This window comes from Thamnophis elegans, chromosome 1, assembly GCF_009769535.1.
Source record: "Thamnophis elegans isolate rThaEle1 chromosome 1, rThaEle1.pri, whole genome shotgun sequence".
In the NCBI taxonomy this organism is placed as follows: Eukaryota; Metazoa; Chordata; class Lepidosauria; order Squamata; family Colubridae; genus Thamnophis; species Thamnophis elegans.
The window spans coordinates 46784885-46805368 of NC_045541.1; the positions used below are offsets into that span (position 1 = coordinate 46784885).

At 37.3% G+C, this 20484-nt stretch overlaps 1 protein-coding gene across 1 annotated transcript in view; it reads left to right on the forward strand.

The window, feature by feature from the left end:
- TMEM163 (transmembrane protein 163) overlaps positions 1-20484 on the forward strand; it is a 100032-nt gene that overhangs the window by 43338 nt on the left and 36210 nt on the right. The window contains exons 3-4 of the mRNA XM_032232555.1: positions 2970-3013; positions 4387-4478. Coding sequence (XP_032088446.1) covers positions 2970-3013; positions 4387-4478 — 136 coding nt within the window. The remainder of the gene's footprint in view (positions 1-2969; positions 3014-4386; positions 4479-20484) is intronic.

Sequence of the window (20484 nt, forward strand, 5' to 3'; positions counted from 1 at the left end):
GATAGCCATTTGTCTGAAATGGGATAGGATTTCCTGCCTAGGCAGAGGGTTGGACTAGAAGATCTTCAAGGTCCCTTCCAACTCTGCTATTGTATTGTATTGTTTTATGTCTCCAACTATACTTTTTATTGTTCTTTATATATGCACATAACTCTGACAGATTTTCAAAAGTACAATCTATTTAAAGGGTGATTTATTTTTTTTAAATAAAACGTAAATAAATTCCTTAGAGGGATCAGTATCATTGAGTTTTGTCCATGTTAGAATATTCTTTGCCTAATAATAGCTGGTCTCTACTATGAATTTCACAGCATTCTACTTTAAAAGTCATTGCTTATCTCGTTTTAATCAGTATTTGTTTGCTAAGTATTTAAACTTGAATAACTTTGAAACTAATTTAAAAGCAATGTATATATTTAATTACAATGTGAAAGGTGAAGGTACAACAAAAGAAATGCATTTTTAAAATGCATTTTAATCAGCCTCAATAATGCTTTCTTGCTTTTAAATAAGAAAGGAGGGACTTTCTTATAGGTGACAGAATTTAAAACACTTATCAAGGTCACATATTAGGAGGGGTGTGTGTGTGTAATTTAAATATGGCACAGGGATGAAACAAGTTTTAAAAAGTATGATAAAGTGGGTGTAAAGCTTCAAATAAATTATTACAGTACAACAATGGAAAGAGCTATGGAAAAAAATAAATAAAACCTACTACAAATTACTATTCCTTTAATTTTAAGGAATTATTTAATTAATATAGTGTTTTTTCAGTTAATCTATAACTGTTGATAATTACCAAATCATATAACAATAAATGTTAGAAATGCCATAAAAAGAAGGAACATTATAAAGAAGGAACATTTTATCGTATTTATTTATTTATTTATTTTGTAAACAATCCCCCTTTTGAAATGTGCTTTGTGACTATCATTTACTCTATGCATATAATTCCAGGTAGATTAAGTAGAAGGAACTGGTTACACTTTTTCAAACTGACATATTTTATTAGAAAGCCTATGTGCAGTGATGAAAAAATACATGCCTTTTAATAAAATATGTTATTCTGAAAGAATGCTACCAGGCTCCTCCTTATTCAGAGGTTGTAATTTACCTTCAGGTTAATAGTTCCTTGTCCATAATATAATACTTAAACCAAGCACAAAGGGATATCTCATTAATCTATATTTTCTTATGGAATTAAATAGTTAGAATAACTGCACAGCTGGAGCCAAAGCAACCAATCAACTTATTTCCTGTTTCTTGTTAACATCTTGTTGAAGAATGCATGTGTTCTATTTCAGTAAACAATATGGAGAAAGCTAGAGAAGATGTAGGATTTCTGTTTTCAGTACTTGCGTATAGCTAAATTCTGTGAAGTTTAAACAGGTGATTTAAGGATGCAGACACAGAACAGAAGGAGGAAATACATATTTTCTCCCTCTTAAGCACAAATACTACATAGACTATGCTAAAAAAAGATCCTCTTTCATCACATTTTGAAATACATACACATTCATCTTTAGAATCAGTTATCAAAGATAAAATATAATTAGGTTTGGGCTCCTAGCATTGAAACAGGAATCAGCTGCATATCCAACCATTTATCAGAAATATTTGGAATACACAATTATAAAGTAAAATAAATCTATCATTTAACAAATATTTCAATTAGTTTTTTAAGCTGTATGTGCTTTCTGCTCTCTACAATGTAGAAATAGAGATACAACTTTATAGACTATTCCTATAAATGATTGTGCTTGTGTGAGTGTATGTGTGTGTGTATGCACCTGTGCCTATTTGTTGTTTCTAATCTCCAATGTGGAAGGGCATTTTGAAAAAAAAAACATTTTCCCCTTTTCATTTTGTATCTTATATGATAAATGGAGCCCACTGAGTCCTTGTTTCTACACAGGTTGGACAAACAGTTGGGTTTGTTGAGGTCCTGTTCAGAGGTGGTATTCACTTACCTTCCCTACCGGTTTGCAAATGTGAGCGTGTACACATCTCAATTTATTTTAATTTACAAGTTTAAATTTTTGTTCCCTTGCTAAGTAGATTGATTGGGTGTTAACAATTACATTACATTACATGACTAAATATGCCCATTTTCAATAGTTAAAAAAAACTATACATTTTTGTTTCCTTTTTCTCTCTTCTTATTTTTACATAAAAAAAGAAAGAGAAGGTTTAGTAATGGATATTTTAAAGGATACAAAATTAAAATTTGATGATGATTTATATGTTCAAGTCCCTTTATGCTGTAATTGTAGTGCAGCAAAGCTGGCTGTGGAATTCTGGGAGTTGAAGTCCACCCGTCTTAAAGTGCCCAAGCTTAAGAAGCACTCTCTTAGGATGTTGAGTGCACCTGAAATTTGTATTTCGACATTTCCACAGCTTGAACCATAACGGCACAAAAATGAACAATTAGTATTGGCTAGTGTTGATCTGAACAACTAGTGAAAAAAACCTATGAAAATTTTATTTCTTAAAAATGATTCTGATAACAGTATTCTTTATTTGAGTAACAATAACTACAGAAAATTCTTGTGAGCAGAAATCAAAACACAGCATTCAGGGAACTGAAAGGATTGAAAGAACTGCAAATAATAGGAAGAAGCATCTCTTGTCCTGCCATATAAAAATCAGAGCTTTATAACTGCATAGAGAGAATCTTTATGTTTTCATAGATTGTATTCCATTAAAATTTAAAATTAATTCTAAAATTTATTGTTTATAAATATTTATGATGAAATAGTGAATTTATATATTCAGCATGTGATGCACATTTCCTTTTCAAATATGCTTTCATATTTTTCAGCCTTTCTCTAGTTTCTGAATAACAATTCTGATATATTCATTTTGAGGTTATTGTACTACAGTAGTATCATTTATTCAGAGTGACTGACTGACTAATCAAGCATGCAATTTCAATGAATGTAGATTTTAAAATTTCTTTTTCCTTTTAGCTGTCTCTGTAATGAGGTACAGTGCTTCATCATTTGGATTTGCAGTAAGTATTCTCATAACTGAAATGTACATTTGCTTTTTCTGATCGAATCCACTCATTAGTTTCATCCACAGTTGTCACAAATACTATTAATTCACACAAAGAAATTTAAGAAAGAGAGGAACCATGAGTAAAAGTTAAACAATCAGACCAGAAGTCTAATTGGATTTTAGGTAGGATTTCTTATTTGAATTTCACAGAAGAATTAGAAATGGGTCTAAAGCATATTCCCAGCATTGTCCACTGTTTCCTGTATTAGCAACATAACTGAAGCACGTTTCAACAGAGGCTTAGACAATTTGTGGAGGCTTGTTTTATCAATAGTGTTAAGCAAGAGCTAACTTAATTCTCTGTGTATACCCTCATGTTAAGTCTCAGTATCAGGAGATTAATCAGCCTCATGCTGATTTGCAAGTTCTGGGAGTATGGAGTAGGTAGACATTTTACGGTAGTTTACTATTTATATAGCATTAAAAAGTTCTAATACTAAGGGCATATTTCAAATGAACAATCCTCCTCTTCCAACCCCAAAATTAGATGATTATATTCCACTTCCATGTTATCGTAATGGCATAGAGACCTGACATTATACAGTGGTTCAGGTCTAGGGCTGGACTGGGAGTTTAAGGCCATCCTTATCCACAGAAGTTCAGTGGGTGATTTTGATACTGTCTCAGCCCAATCTATTAAATAGTGTTATTTTGAGAAAATAAGGAAGGAGGGACTTATGTCTGCCTCTTGAGCTGGAGGAAAGTTGGGAGATCTACCCAATAAATACACCAAGCAGTTAATGAAGAAATTCTCTTTTGGTAGTTCTCTTCATGTTCATATATTCATTAAGAACTTTTTAAAAATGTTTGTTCCTTAGATCATCATCATATGTATCTAATAAGATTGGATTGTAAGATTGGATTTTAACTAGTGACTGTTGTCATTTAGGTGTCTAAGAAAACAAATAATTCTGGCAGTATTGTTTGTGTGAATCCATCAGATATGAAGTTGGTGCTATAATTTGCTAATTTAAAAAATTCAATAACAACCTGTGCTCTAGTTTTTATTATTTGACAGTAAGGTTCATTACTTTGCCTTAAGTTCGATCTTTCTGCCCTTATAGAAGAGTCTTGTTTTTAAATATGTATGTGTTTTGCAGCAGAAAAGAGGTTACACTGTACGATTGATGGGGTTTAAAATATTATTACTCCTTGTCTTTTGTTTCTTTTAAAATAAAAAAATCAATTTTTAATGTTCCTTACTTTTTATTCCAATGATTAATGCTGCATCTATATATATATAGCATTGCATCACCCTTAGCAATCTTTCATTGCAACATCTTTTGCCTTAGTTGCCCCAATTAAATTGTTTATTATCTTTTCCAGTTTGATGCCACTTTGGATGTGTTGTCTTCAGTGATAGTTCTGTGGCGTTACAGCAATGCAGCAGCAGTTCATTCGGCACACAGAGAATATATGTGAGTACTTAAAGCTATTTTTATCTCTGCTGAAGCTTTCATTAATACTTTATTTCTACTGGGCCAATTATTTTTTTCTGCCCTCATGATTTCTGGAAACCTCCTCGTGGCACCATACTAAAAATCTTTTCACAGCACCACAGGAAAGCACCATATGTAATATAGCACCTTTGAACAGTGGTTGATGAAAACCTTGGATCCATCCTTCAGTGGAGGATGCATACATTGGTACCTGCAGCTTGAAATTCACATTGAACAGGCTGTCCTGCTGCATTAAGTTGCACAGTGGGTGATCTCAAAGCAGGCAGTCTATCAAAGCATAATTTGTGTAAAGGTGCAGCAGTAACTCATTATTTTGATTTTATCTTATTCCACTGACAGAATGTAATCTATCATATTAGATTCAAAGTATAATGGTAATCATCTTCAAAAGCTGGTGCTTTCTTTTCCCTGTGGACCGTTTTCCTTTAATAAACCTTTCAGCAAACTGCTATTTGACTTTTAGTGTTTCTCTACAAAAAATGGGTGAAGGTAGTTACTTGTTTTAGGTGTATAGTTACCAGGTATGTAGCTATATAGAAAATTCATGGTTTCTATCCATTCATCCTGCTGAGGTTGCAATTAGTTAGGGTGTCACCTCATGCTAATCAGATTATTTGTTTGGGGCAGGAAAGACACACATTTTATCCTCTTAGTGACTTTTTTATTCATTACGAATAAAACGAGAGTTCTCTACAAAAGGGAGTGATTGGAAAGAAAAGTAAACCGAGTGCAACTGTGCATGTTGGGAATATAGGGGATGTAGAAAACATGCCTGCTTCTGAATGTGATTTTGCACATGTATGCAAGAAAAATAAACACTTCCATGTTTTATGTAATGAAACAGTACCGTAGGAAGTTACTTATAGAGGGAAAGTACCAGTAAGAAAAGATCAGAGGTTAAAATAATTGTTAAAACTCTCATGTATACCTGTCTAGCAAATTTTAGAAACTGGCATGAGCAAATGAATTCTATGGGGTATCATTTGAAGAACCTTGTAACCTCAATAAAAATGGGGGAAAGAACTGAGTACTATATGTAATATGCCATGATTTTATTTATCATAATTTCACCTAGTCTAGTTGTAGGATATCAGGGTACAAGTACTGATCTTGACTTCCTAGCCTATAGTTGAGTAAGTTTGATCAGAAAAGTGGTATTAGAAGTCAAGCATGACTAAACAATTATGCAGTATATATTTACCATTTGTATTGCTCATTATTTTGAAAATAACAGAAACAAGGCCCTCTAGATAGGAAAAAAGGATTTAGCTGTAATTCATTTTGCCACTGCAAACCTACTGCAACATTTAGGACAGAAAAAAATACGAAGTAAATAATGTTCTGTGAAATTACTTGGAATCATTAGATAGATATAATCACATTGCGCTTCACTGTTTCATATTCAATAGCTAAGTATATATATTGTAAATTAGAATAAACATGAATCACTAGGATAAGCATGAATAATTCTGATCATAGTGCTTTGATATTTTCTTGTATGTTTCTCAGTTTGTATTATAGAATTGGTAGGTGAATGATACTTTTATTTTAAATTTGCTAGGTAAAGCAAATTTGTTGTTAAATGTTGCATTGGTAGTAAGCCTTGTGATATTTTTAATATATAAATAATTTATGTATATTTTAAGACCTAAAAACAAAAGAGGCTAAAGTTCAAAATTCTTGTTTTGTTCTTGTATTGTACAAACTCAGCATTTCAGAGATCAATTTCCGTCTCAAAGGCTACCTAAAATCAGAAAAGACGTGCCACGAAAAAACCTGTTAAAGTCATGTATATGAATACAATTTATCATGTTAAATATACTAATGTAGTATTTCAGGAATAATGCTTTTAAAATTTTGCATTTGGAATTATAAAAACAGTTTGTTTATGTTAGAATAGAAAGCTGTCATTTATATTTCAGAAACAGATATAATGAAGTGCTCTATAGTATTAGAGCCAAAGCTCTTGTCACTTGCATCAAGAGTCCTATAAATAACTTTGCAAACATATTGAGCAATTCTGTTTGCTCTGCCTGGCCATCAACATTATGACCTGGCTGTAAAAAATTATATCTTCCTTTTATTCCTTATTGACCCTTGCATCATTCTGAACTCTTCATTCTCTCAGCTAAGCTCCCTTCTTAGAAACAGAAATGCTACTTCTTTCCTTAATCGTTTTGATGCGTAAGAATTTGCTTTTAGGTGACTTTTGCCTTGCTGAATCCCCAGCCTGATTCTGTGTTTGACGCACAGGTTCCGCTCGACTTACGATCAAAATTGAGCCCAGAATTGTTGTTGCTAAGTGGCACATTTGTTAAGTAAATTTTGCTGTGTTTTACCATTTTTCTTGCCACAGTTGTTAAGTGAGTCACTGCAGTTGTTAAGTTAGTAATATGATTGTCAAGTGAATCTGGCTTCTGCTTTGACTTTGCTTGTCAGAAGGTCACAAAAGGTGATCACATGATCCCGGGACATTGCAATAGTCATAAATAAATGCCAGTTGCCAACTGTCTGAATTTTGTTCGCATAAGCAATGGCCCTGCAATGGTCATAAATGTGAGAAACAATCATATGTTCCTTTTTTCAATGTGGTTGTAAGTTTGAATGGTCACTAAATGAATGATGGTAAGTCAAGGACTACCTCTATTCCTAATCATTCTTATCCCTATTTCATGAAGTTCCTGAGATACAGCATATAGACCCCTCCTGGACAACATCTAGATATCTTCTTCCAGGTTCCTCCACAAAGGCTATGCTGCCTGAGGAATATTATAGTTTAAGTACAAATATATTGAGAATGTCAGAGTCAAGGAAGCAAGTATATTTCTCTTGCTGATTAGTTACTTATTTCAGTGGTGAAAGAACCTATGATGAGTAAATTGGTATTAAAAGCAATGTTAACTAATATTATTGTTGAGTAGGCTTGGGTGCCCAATTACCCTAATAATGAATTTAGCCTCTGTTTAGTCTTCTCTTCATTTCAGGCAGACTCTGTGTCCAGAAGATGTTGTGGGTACTACAAACATAAGAGGCATTTGATCTTGCATATATTGGCTCTATTTTATAGATTGCAAAGTCTAACCTATGTAGACGGAGACATCAACTGTCCTCAAACTATCCAGTCTGGAACTGATAATTCTGCTTAGCAGTTACTTTGCTTGTTCTTCTCTTATTAATTTATATTTTCTAGATGCTCTATATAACCATCCTTTTCCTTGTATTCTTTCAATGCTGTTTCTTTTCTCTCCACATTTTCTTTCCTTAAGTTAGAATAAGTAGAATAAGCATGCTAGTCTATATGTTAAGCCTGTGTGTGTGTTCTAGCTTCCTCCAATAGACCGATTAGATCCCACAGATTAGGCCTCCTCCGAATTCCATCCACTGGCCAATGCCGTCTGGCGACCACCCGGAGGAGGGCCTTCTCTGTGGCTGCTCCGGCCCTCTGGAACGAGCTCCCCGTGGAGATTCGGACCCTCACCACCCTCCAGGCTTTCCGCAAAGCCCTTAAAACCTGGCTGTTCCGACAGGCCTGGGGCTGATGAGTTCCTGTCCCCGCTCGAATGGTGTGCCTGTTGAGTTGTTTTTAAATTGTGGTATTGTTTGTCCATGTCTTTTTCCCCCCTATTTGTATCCCCTATCCCCCCCCGCCCCTGACTTGGGTTGTGAGCCGCCCTGAGTCCCTTCTGGGAAAAGGGCAGCATAGAAATATAATAAATTCAATTCAATTCAATTCAGTTGTCTTTTGTAAATGTGTATGACTACTTCCCTCCTGCTATTTATATGTAAAGGAAATTGTCAATCTTTATTGAACTTTAATACCTATTAAATTTCCTACTTGAATACTATGTGGATCTTTGTTGAGCTAATTATCCTTGTTCTGAGACCTATCACCTAATATACACAGGCTTTACTATAGCTAATTTATGCCTTATTTAGCCCAGCAGAAATAGCTATTCCCCAAATTAAAAAAAAACAACAGCAATCAATAAGATTTTGTTATGCATTTCAAACCTTGTCAAAATATCCTATCGGTCAGATCTTATCTGCATATCTGAAATTATGTGCATAGGTGGAGAATTTCTGACAAAAGTATACAGTTATGCCTAAAAACACTATGGTCACTGTTTCCTAATGAATTTAGAAATGTACAAGCATACTCTATGCAAAAGGATGAAGATTTTTGAAGTTCTACTGATGTCATTTGGAATGTAAAATGCACTATTTTTAGTTCATTTAATCAAAATTAAATAACTGGTTTCCCTTTTCTTTTTAAAAACTTCTTATATTAAATAAATATAACAAGATTTGAATTTCTGACAGCTCTGTCAGACTGTAAGATAACCACAAGCTAACAAGCCCACCTGCTAGTTATATGACTGATATTGATAATCTTGTTCTATTCAGCGTAGTGTCATCACAGTTCAGTGAATTTTCTAATTAACTTTGCAGAGAGCTGCTAAAATTGGTTTCAATTCCTTGCAAAACACATATTGCAAAAATACAGTGGATAACACGAAGACAACATGATCTCTATGTATTGTCACGTTCAAGTGAAACCATTTGCATAGATTGTTTTTTGCGTGCATCACTGGTTTTTTCTTAATCCTTAATTCTGTTGCCACACCTTTATTGCTCTAAGAACAGATTGAGTCAAGAGTAGTAATTACCAAGGGCTTTATTATATCCCCAGTTAGACATATTATTGTCACTACATTTCACTTGCTGAAAAATTAGGAGGTGATTAGGTAGTGTTGTTTTTCAAAACCTGAATTATATCAGCAATGCATAGTTATTTAGGTAGACCAAAGAGAAATGTTGCACAATATACACTTATATAAATTGCAGAGTTGTTAAGGTTACTAAACAAATGGTGATAGTAAAGCCTGTGTTTGTTGTTACAGAAATGGCTAGTATATGCCAAGTATGCAAGAGTAAAGAGTTGAGGCTATAATTTTATTACCTTTATTCTACTGTGCTAAAAAGAATTGGAAGTTAATGCTTTTTTCCTTTTTTCCCCCTTCACCCCAGAATTCTCTTTTCTTTCTTTCCCTCCCCCACTTCCCTATCACATTTATTTTCAGTTACATTTTATATTTTGATTTATATATTGTTAATATACATATATTGAATATATATATTGAACGATAGTAAAGCCTATATAATTGTTCATTACTGTAGAATTTTCAGTTCTATTCTTCCATCTACTACAGGTAGTCCTCAACTTACAACCACAATTGAGCTCCAAATTTCTGTGGTTAAGTGAAACATTTGTTAAGTGAGTGTTGCTCCATTTTATGACCTTTATTGCCAGAGTTGTTAAGTGAGCCACTGCAGTTGATAAGTTAGTAACACGATTGTTAAGGGAATCTGGCTTCCCCATTGATTTTGCTTGTCAAAAGGTTGCAAAAGATGATCACATGACCTTGGGACACTGCAACAGTCATAAATATGAACCAGTTACCAAGTATCTGAATTTTGATCACACATGATCATGGGGATGCTACAAAGATTGTAAGTGTGGAAAATGGCCATAAGTATTTCAGTGTGTCTGTAACTTTGAATGATCACTAAATGAACTGTTGTAAGTCGAGGACTACCATACCTGTATATACACCAATACACTGATTTCATTTTTTAAAAGTTTTTATTTTATTTTAAAAACAAACAAAAATATACATTAAAATATAATCAGTTACATATCTATTTAGCATGTCGTTTGGTCACAAACATTTGTGCATCACCACTTTTAATTATATATAGAATCAGTAGTTATCAGCCTAATATACATTAGTACATTGATTATCATTGTAAATCATATATTCAATTTACTCTTATAATTTCTTCCTCTTGAACATGTATTCTAAGGATTAAATTTATATATATGCTAACTATCTGTCACATCATTGTAAATCTATTAAATAGTAACATATCTTAATGGTATCATCTATCTTAATATTTCTTGTAGTTTATATATAAAAAAAGGATTCACCAACATATATTTGTATATCATTACTTTCAATTATATGTAAAATCATAAAATGTCTATCAAATGTATATAAATACATCTTCAATTCATATATATACCAATATTCCATTACATTGTTATAAATCTATAAAATCTATATAAAAGTAACATGTCTTTATAATATTTCCTGTCACATTCTATTATTACAATTCACGATTATGGTAATTGTTTCCATTAATAAAACAAGTCCCAAATCTTATTAAATTGTTCATCCTCTTGTTCTCTGATTTCAAATGTCAATTTACTCATTTCAGCACATTCCATTGTTTTTTGAATAACTTCTTCCTGCGTTGGTATTTTCTCATTTTTCTAATTTTTCTAATTTTTTGCAAATACAATTCTGGCTGCCTTTAAAATATTTACGATCAAGTATTTCTTTTATTAATTTTTTTTAAAAATTTTAATTTGAAACAAGTACAACATCTTTCTTTACATCTATAGAAAGTGTATCAGTCGATCACAAATAAACTTTGGTACATCTCCTCCACAGTCAACAAACATAACTCATGTTAACTCAAGCATTTTAACTCAGATATTCATACATATCACCATCGTCATATATCCATTTTCATTTGACTGTAATTATTATTTAAAAATATTAATAAAAGTAATAATCTTAAACAATACATGCCCACACCAGTGGGAAAAGAAAATATCAAAAAGAAAAAAGAAAAAAGAAAAACAAAAAAAAAAGACAAAAAGGACAAAAGACGAGGCAGGGAAGAAAAAACAGAAAACAAAAAAAAGGGAAAAAAAGAAACACAGGTATATATTATAAAAAAAAAGTATATCAGCTGGTTACCACATGTTTTGGTGCATCTCTTCCATTAATTCATATTAATTCAAATATCTTAACTCAAATGTTTACCATATTAACATCATTATACCTCCACTTTTAGTTAACTATAGTTATTTAAACATCCTTCATCCTTAACTGTGCCAAAGAATTAATCCATAACACATGCTGACATTTCATTTACTTGTTTGTAAAATCCTCTATTAACATCAAATCCTCATATCCTATTTTAGCTGAACATCCATAATATTTAGTTATATCATATATCATAACATTTCCCCCATATTAATTAACATTTAACTGTATATATTTTATTTAGTTTTTTAATAGTGATAATTGTGATTAATGCCCTTTATATATAATCCAAAAATATTTCCAACCTTCCTTTCTCATATCCAATTATTATTTATCATATCAACTCCACATTATATACATTACTATCAATATCAATTATTATTCAGCTATATCTATTACAAATAAGAGTAATTAGATTTAGCTAATTTTCCATTGTATTCTTCAGTCTATCAGCCTATGTCTCTCCAATAGCAAAACTTCCTTAGTCCTCTTACCATTCCTAAAACAAATTCCCCAAACGTTTTTATAAGCAAGTCCAAACAGAAATATCTTCGCACCTTTTTGCTTAGGGTGCCTTTGATGTAATAACGTTGTCCTTGGCTTGTTCCACTCAATTTGTCTTTGACTTTCAAGGGTGGTGTCAAAAATTCTGCAAATAATGTTTCATAAAGTATAGATTCTTTAATGCTTCTCATTCCTCCTGGAATCTGTCTTTTGAGATAAATTTTCTGTATGGCTCCCCTTCTTTCAAACGTTACATCTCTTTCTCTTTCTGCCTCCGAAGTAGAACAGACGCCCGGCGTGTCAGCAAGTTGAGAGACTTCCTTTCTGACATTCTTCATTTGGATTTCAGGAGCACTCAAACATTCAACGTTCTGACTCTTTCCTTCATATTTTAATGTTAAAAACAACAAATAGTCCAGTTTTTTGCCAGATTTTTTTTCAGATTTTTCATAAATATCAAACAACTTCTGAAAAGCGGAAAAAATCTTTTGAAAGAAGATGTCTTTATAATAATAACATGATGTGACGCAGATGAAATTTGCAAGTAGGGACATGCTGGGAGCTATGCAGTCTTATCTGATCTTAGACCAACACAGCCAAGCAATAAAAGTGTCAGGTTATAAGAAGCCAAATTATAGTAAATTGGTTTACAGCCCACTTAAGGAGAGCCGTGAGGGAGTGTTGAAGTAAAGTAAACTTTCCTTTATCCACGTAAACAGCATTCAAAACATTTAAGAAATAGGGTAACCACCAGCCATAAATCCATTAAAAAAAACCCAATTCGCCGCTAGATTCTTCTGTTCTTTGGTTTCAATTAGCTTAAATTTTAGTGCGGACCATCTCTCTCGTTGAGTAATAAAATCAGCTTACCAGTTGAGAACACTTCTACCATTCTTAGGGGCTGCCTGCAGTTTCGGTTAGCATACAGCTAATCCAGAAAGGGATGGCAAAAGGGGTTGAAATCCGAGCCCCCCCAAGACCTGCGAACGTCTCTGAGGTCACTGGATCTCCCCAAACCTTCACTGTCTCTCCGGGACAGCTAGGATCGTAAACGACCCGTCCATTTCTTCCGGAATAGGGGAATTTCAGGAATGGCCTGAAACTCCGTCTTCTCACTGCTAAGCCCTGCCTTCTTTTTCACGATCAAGTATTTCAAGTCTTTATTGTATGTATCTGGTATAATACCCAATAAAAGAGTCTCTGATTTAAAGTCTATGCGTTTCTGTGTCATTTTTTCCAACCACGTGTAAATTTTAGTCCAATACCTTTTAGCTTCTGTGCAAGTCCATCACATGTGGTAGTATGATCCCGGTGTCTGATGACATTTCCAACATTTTTCCGATTTGTTTTTCGACATTCTTGCTATTCCCGTTGGGGATAGGTGCCACCTGTAAAACATCTTATACAAATTTTCCTTATAAGCTGTTGACATTGTCATTTTATAATTTTGGGACCATAATTTCTCCCATTTCTCTAGTTCTCTAGTTCAATCCCATGTTCATAATTCCCCCCCCCAAGATATCATAGGTTCTTTAACTTGTTCTTCTTTTAACTTAACCTCTAGTAAATGTCCATATAGTTTTTAATTACTTTTTCATCAGTACCTGTCAAAATTTCATCTCAGTTTTTTTAATCATAAAAACCTTCCATTTTGCAGTCTTTGTCATATCTAGATTGTATTTGCACATATGAAAACCAATTCATTTCTATTCCTTCCTGTTTCAGCTCTTGCATAGATTTGAGCTTACCCTCTGCATTCAAAATTTCACCATATCTAACCGTTTGTTCCTTCTTGTATATTATTTGATATGAAAAAGCTTCAATAGTTGATAGCCAAACTGGTATTTTTAAATAATATTGTTTTTTAATCTTCTCCCAATTCAATAACAAAGCTTCCCTTAAATAATGTCTTCTGAAATAACCCTGTGTTTTAGTACTTTTATACCATAAAAAGCATGCCATCCCAACAATAAGTCATGTCCTTCTAGAGTCAATAATCTAGAATTCCTTAGTGTTATCCACTCCTTAACCCACATCAAGCTAGTTGCCTGGTGATATAATTCCCAATTGGGTAGGCTCGTGCGTCCTCTTGATCTAGCATCCTGTAATGACTTTAATTTTATTCTTGCTTTCCCCCCCTGCCAAATGAACTTCAATACTATTTTGTTTAATTCGTAAAAAAAAAATCTCTAGTCTAATTGGAATTGTCTGGAACAGATGTAAAATTCTAGGTAAAATGTTCATTTTGATTGTAGAAATTCTCCCTATCATTGATAGTTGTAAATTTCCCCATTTCATTAAATCAGACGCAATCTGTTGCTTCAGTTTATAATAGTTATTCTCTTTAAGAGTACTACATCTTGCAGTTAAATATATCCCTAAATATTTAATCTTGTTTGTAACTTGGATCGCCAATGCTTCAGCCAATTCTTCTTTTTGTCTCAGTGTTATATTCTTTGTCAAAATTTTCGTTTTGTCTTTATTTTCAAACCAGCTACATTCCCATATTCCTCTATTCTCTCAATCAATTTAGGTGCCATTTCAAGTGGATCCTCGAGAATAAAAACCAAGTCATCTGCAAATGCTTGTTTATATTCTTCTTTTTTGATCTTCATTCTTTTTATTTCTTTTTCTTCTCTGATCTTTCTATTTAATACTTCTAATGTTAAGACAAAGAGTAAAGGTGATAATGGGCAACCCTGTCTTGTACCTTTTTTATTTCAATGGAGTCTGTCAATTCTCCATTTATCATTATGTTTGCTGTTTGTTTATGGTATATGGTTTGAATGGCTTGTGTGAAATTCTTACCAAAATTCATCTGTTCCAATTGTGAGAACATAAATCGCGAATTCATGTTGTCAAATGCTTTCTGGGCATCTAAGAAAATCAAAGCTATTTGTTTTTCAGGGTGCGCCTCATAATACTCCAATGTATTCAAAATTATTCTCATATTATCTTTAATTTGTCTTTTTGGTAAGAACCCATTTTGGTCAGGGTGAATAAAATCATTTAAATTTGTTTAAGTCTTTCTGCTAGTATTGAAGCAAATAACTTATAGTCTGAATTCAGCAAGGAGATGGGTCTATAGTTCTTAATGTGTGATAAATCAGCCTCCTCTTTGGGTAGGAGCGTAATATATGCCTCTGACCATGATTTGGGTATCCTACTTTCTGACATTGCCTCGTTCATAACTTCCAGTAGTGGGATGGACAACAAGTCTTGAAAAGTTTTGTAGAATTCTGCAGGTAGCCCAGCGGGGCCTGGAGCCTTGCTGTTATTTTGTTTTTTAAGTGCTTCAGTTAATTTCATCATAGTTATTCTACTTTCTAGTATTGTTTCCATTTCTTTAGATACCTGGGGAAGATTGGTTTTTTGTAAGTATTGTTTAACTCTTTCCTCTTCTAAATTCTCTTGTTCATACAGCTTACCATAGTAATCTTGTATAATTTTCTTCTTCTCTACCATTCCATAGCAAATTTGCCCTTGATTGTTTTTTAATTGCAATATTTTCTTTGATTCTCTTTCTTTTTTCAATTTATACGCCAACCATCTACCTGGTTTATTAGCATTTTCAAAATAGTTCTGTTTGGCTCCTCTGATTTTTTGTGCTGGTTCCTCTTTTTCTAGTAAGTCCATTTTATGTTTATTTATGTCCATTTTTATTTTGATATTCTTTCTTTGTGGCAAATTCTGTAACTCTTTTTCAAGGGCCTTGTAATCATTCTCTAAGCCTTTAAGAAATTGTCTTTTCTTTATATTTCTCTTTCTTATATAATCTATTATCAAGCCTCTAGTATCCCAAGCCTTCATTGTATCCCAAAGGTTCTGCATCGATGTATCTTCCTTTCTATTTTCTTTAAAGAAAAAAGCCAATTCTTTTTCCATTTTCTGCATTGATTTCATTTTGATAATATAATTTTGAAGTGTGATGGTCAGAACACGAACTACAGCTGTATTATAATTTTATTGCTATACTGACAATTTTTCTTACCATTTGTTTTTACACAACTGTCACAGTGGGATTATATTTTGGCATTTCAGCTGCTCCTTGTGAGGGATTGAGATTCACGCCGGGCTAGCCATCGCCCCATGGAGAAGGTGGTCAGCCAGGAACAGTACTGGGAGAGAATGGGAGGCTGTTCACATCTACTGCCATTCCAGCTCGGCTGGGCACCCCCTCCTCCCGCTCCCTTCGGCTTGGCCCCTCCTTTCGGCGAACTCTCCCCCCCCACCTGGTTGCTGCTGCTGCAGGGCCTTCTACAGGGCCTTCTGCTGTTCGACATCTGACTCTTTTTTGAGCGCGGCTTCTGGACTGCATTTCCATCTGGCACGGCCACTGCTACCTGATACCACCCTGGACTTCTGGCCTCAGAGAGCGCCACCATTAGATGAGCGGGGGTACTTGCAGTATGCAAGAAAGCCCCCTGCTTCCTTCAACTACTCTGGACTTTCTGGATTTTCCCAGAATCTGTCTGTTGCAGAGCCATCTGCTGAGAACTATTTGGCTCTCCCTGAACTCGCACTTTACAATTTTGCCGCTACTTTTATTCTTCTTATTTCCTCCTTTTTTTTCTCCCTTTTCCTTCTATCTTTAGTATGTTGAGTATATGGGATTGTATGTAAGTGTGTGAGTGACCCACTTTTATTGTTATTATTGTTGCATTTGTGTATTTTAATAATTACGTGGGGACTGGTTGTGTGAGTGTCTGAGTATGCTTGGCTCGGAGGACCTGCTAGGGAAGGCGGGGGGTACTGGGGTGGTTGGGGGGACTACGGCCACGGGAGTGGGTCGGAGCATAGCGGTCATGACAGGGAGAGGCAGATACGGCGGGGACTTTAGGGCTGGCCATTACCGGGGAAGGAGGGTTCGCTACATCACAGAGATCCCTGCTTCCGGCCCTTTGAGTCCCACTCCAAGACCAGATGGCGCGAGCAGTCAGGACCCTGGTCTCAGGCTGTTGTCGCTAAATGCCAGGTCTGTTGTTCAGAAAGCTCCCCTCGTCCGGGACTTAATTGTCGACGAGAGGGCAGACCTGGCATGTATTACTGAAACCTGGCTGGGCACAGAAGGAGGAGTCCCCCTTGTAGAGCTGTGCCCAGAGGGATTTCAGGTGCTTCATCAGCCGAGAGCCCAGGGAAGGGGTGGCGGTGTGGCTATTGTAATCCGGGAGTCTCTGTTACCTCGTAGGGTCCCTGCTCCGGAGCTTGTCGGGTGTGAGTCCCTGCTGATAAAGTTGGACCTCAAGGGTCAAGTGGGTTTGCTGCTAACGTACCTGCCTCCCAACTGCGTTGCAGCATCCCTCCCCTCGCTCCTCGAGTCAGTAGCCGAGCTGGCAGTTGAGTTCCCCAGGCTTATAGTTCTGGGGGATTTCAATTTGCCATCGCTCGGTGAACGCTCTGATGGGGCGCAGGAGTTCATGGCTTCCATGACAGCCATGGGCTTGACCCAAGTAATTCGGGGCCCAACCCATGCAGCGGGTCACATGCTCGACCTCGTATTCCTCTCGGAGCAGTGGATGTGTGATCTTGGTCTGAGGGGTAATGAGATCATACCCCTGTCGTGGTCAGACCACTGCCTACTGAGGCTTGACTTCCGGAGGCCAAACCCCCACCGTAGGGAGGAGGAACCGACCAGGTGGTTCCGCCCAGGCGACTTATGGACCCGTTGAGGTTCCAGACGGAGCTTGGGGTTATTCCTGATACTCTCGCCCACAGTTCGGCGGAGACTCTGGCCGCCGCCTGGTATTCGGCGGCGTCGGAGTCTCTTGACCGGATTGCGCCACTACGGCCCCTCCGGGTCAGTGGATCCCGGAGGCCTCCTTGGTTTACCGAGGAGCTCCGGGAGAAGAAACGCCGGAGGAGATGCCTAGAGCACCTGTGGAGGTCCGATAAGTCCGAGTCGAACCGAGCACTTTTAACTACCTGCACCAAGGACTATGTCCGAGCACTAAGAACTGCAAAAAGATCATACATCTCTGCCTTGGTTGCGTCCGCCGAGTCACGCCCAGCCGCCCTGTTTAGGATAACCCGCTCCCTCCTCAATAGGAGGGATGCGGGAGACCCCTTGCAGGGTAGAGCTGAGGACTATGCTCAATTCTTGGCGGACAAAGTAGCTCGGCTTCGATCGGACTTGGACTCCACCGCAGTAGATCCAGCCGAGACACAGGAGGACCACTTGCCACACCATCTCTGGGTTGAGTTCCAGGATGTTGCCTCTGGGGATGTGGACAAGGCCATTCGAGCTGTAAGTGCCTCCACTTGTATTCTGGACCCGTGTCCCTCCTGGCTGGTTGCCAACAGCAGGGAGGTGACACATGGCTGGATCCAGGCGGTTGTGACCGCCTCCCTTCGGGAGGGGCACTTCCCCGCCGTACTTAAAACGGCGGTGGTGAGACCCCTCCTGAAGAAACCATCTTTAGATCCAGCCATTCTAAACAACTTTCGTCCTGTCTCCAACCTCCCCTTTATCGGGAAGGTTGTTGAGAAGGTGGTGGCCTTCCAGCTTCAACGGGCCTTGGAGGAAGCTAGTTATCTTGACCCCTTCCAGTCCGGCTTCAGACCTGGTTACAGCACAGAAACCGCTTTGGTCGCATTGACCGATGATCTCTGGAGGGCCAGAGATGGAGGCTATGCGTCCATCCTGGTTCTCCTTGACCTCTCAGCGGCTTTCGATACCATCGACCATGGTATCCTTCTGCGACGTCTGCGGGAGGTGGGAGTGGGAGGCACTGTTTTACGGTGGTTCTCCTCCTACCTCTCGGACAGGTCGCAGTCGGTGTTGGTCGGGGGGCAGAGATCGTCCCTGAGGCCCCTAACATGTGGGGTGCCGCAGGGTTCGGTCTTATCCCCCCTACTATTTAACATATACATGAAACCGCTGGGTGAGATCATTCGGAGGCACGGGATAAAATACCACCAATATGCGGACGATACGCAACTGTATCTGTCCGCCCCGTGCCAACTCAATGAAGCGGTGGACGTGATGAACCAGGGTCTGGAGGCCGTTAGGAACTGGATGAGTGCTAACAAACTGGTACTCAACCCGGACAAGACCGAGTGGCTGTTGTGCTTCCCTCCCAATAATTTGGCTAATACACCAACGCTTAGGCTGGGGGGTCAAATTTTATACCCCTCAGATAGGGTCCGCAACTTAGGAGTCCTCCTGGACCCACAGCTGACTTTTGACCACCAGCTGTCAGCTGTGACCAGGGGGGCATTTGCCCAGGTTCGCCTGGTCCGCCAGTTGCGGCCCTACCTAGACCGGGAGGCTCTCACAACAGTCACTCGAGCCCTTGTGATCTCTAGGCTGGAATACTGCAATGGGCTCTACATGGGGTTGCCCTTGAAGTGCATCCGGCGGCTACAGCTAGTCCAGAATGCAGCCGCGCGAGTGATAGTGGGCGCACCGCGGTTCGCCCACGTCACACCTGTCCTCCGCGAGCTGCACTGGCTACCTGTTGGTCTCCGGGTGCGCTTCAGGGTACTGATGACCATCTTTAAAGCACTCCATGGTAGTGGATCTGGGTACTTGAGAGACCGCCTTCTGCCGATTACCTCCCTAAATCGACCAATTAGATCGCACAGACTGGGCCTCCTCCGAATTCCATCTGCCAGTCAATGCCGACTGGCAACCACACGGAGGAGAGCCTTTTCTGTTGCAGCTCCAACCCTGTGGAACGACCTCCCCGTTGAGATCCGTACCCTCACCACTATCCAGACCTTCCGCGCAGCCCTCAAGATCTGGCTCTCCCAGCAGGCCTGGGGATAGGTTCCCAATTTACCCGCCCGAGTGTTTGATTGCTGAATGAAAGTTGTGTTTTTACTATTTTTTCTTTGTTCACATACTGTTCTGTTTTTGACACTGCACCCCCCTCCCTTGTGGTTGTAAGCCGCCCTGAGTCCCCTCAGGGAAAAGGGCGGCATATAAATCCCAATAAAACTCTAAAAAAAAATCCCAATAAATATTTGAATTGAGTTATTTAACATGAAATCAAGATCCCTTTCTTGATCAACTCTGATATCATTGAACTCCTTAGAGGGTTAAACACATTGTTTTGCTTTTACTGCTATGTTAGATGTTTGTTCCCTCAGGCAAAAATTATAAATCAAGGAGGCAATAATACTGAGGCTCCTGATTCCATCAAGTTTATGTTACCTAAATTTGGCAGTCAACTAATAATTAAAATGTGATTATGAGAAATATTTCATAAGGAATTGCCTTGTGTGTCCATTGGAAACAAAACTCATTTAAAAAAAATGTAATTGAGAATGGCCTTGGATAATCTCAATAGAGGATCAAGTTCACATTGTTTAAAATGGCTAAGTAATACTCCAGGTCAAGCTAAACCTTCATTTGTTCTTGTCAGCAGTTAAGAAGCTGTGAGAAACACATTCCTTATAAATTGTATAGGTTGATACCATTGAGGAAATAATTTCTGAATACAGATTGTCTGCAGTGGGAAGACTGTATTTATTTATGAAGACTTTCTTCTGTGGTGAATTATATCACCAATTCATAAGTATTGCATGAGCAGAGTCAATATTGGGGGCGGGGGGAATACTGC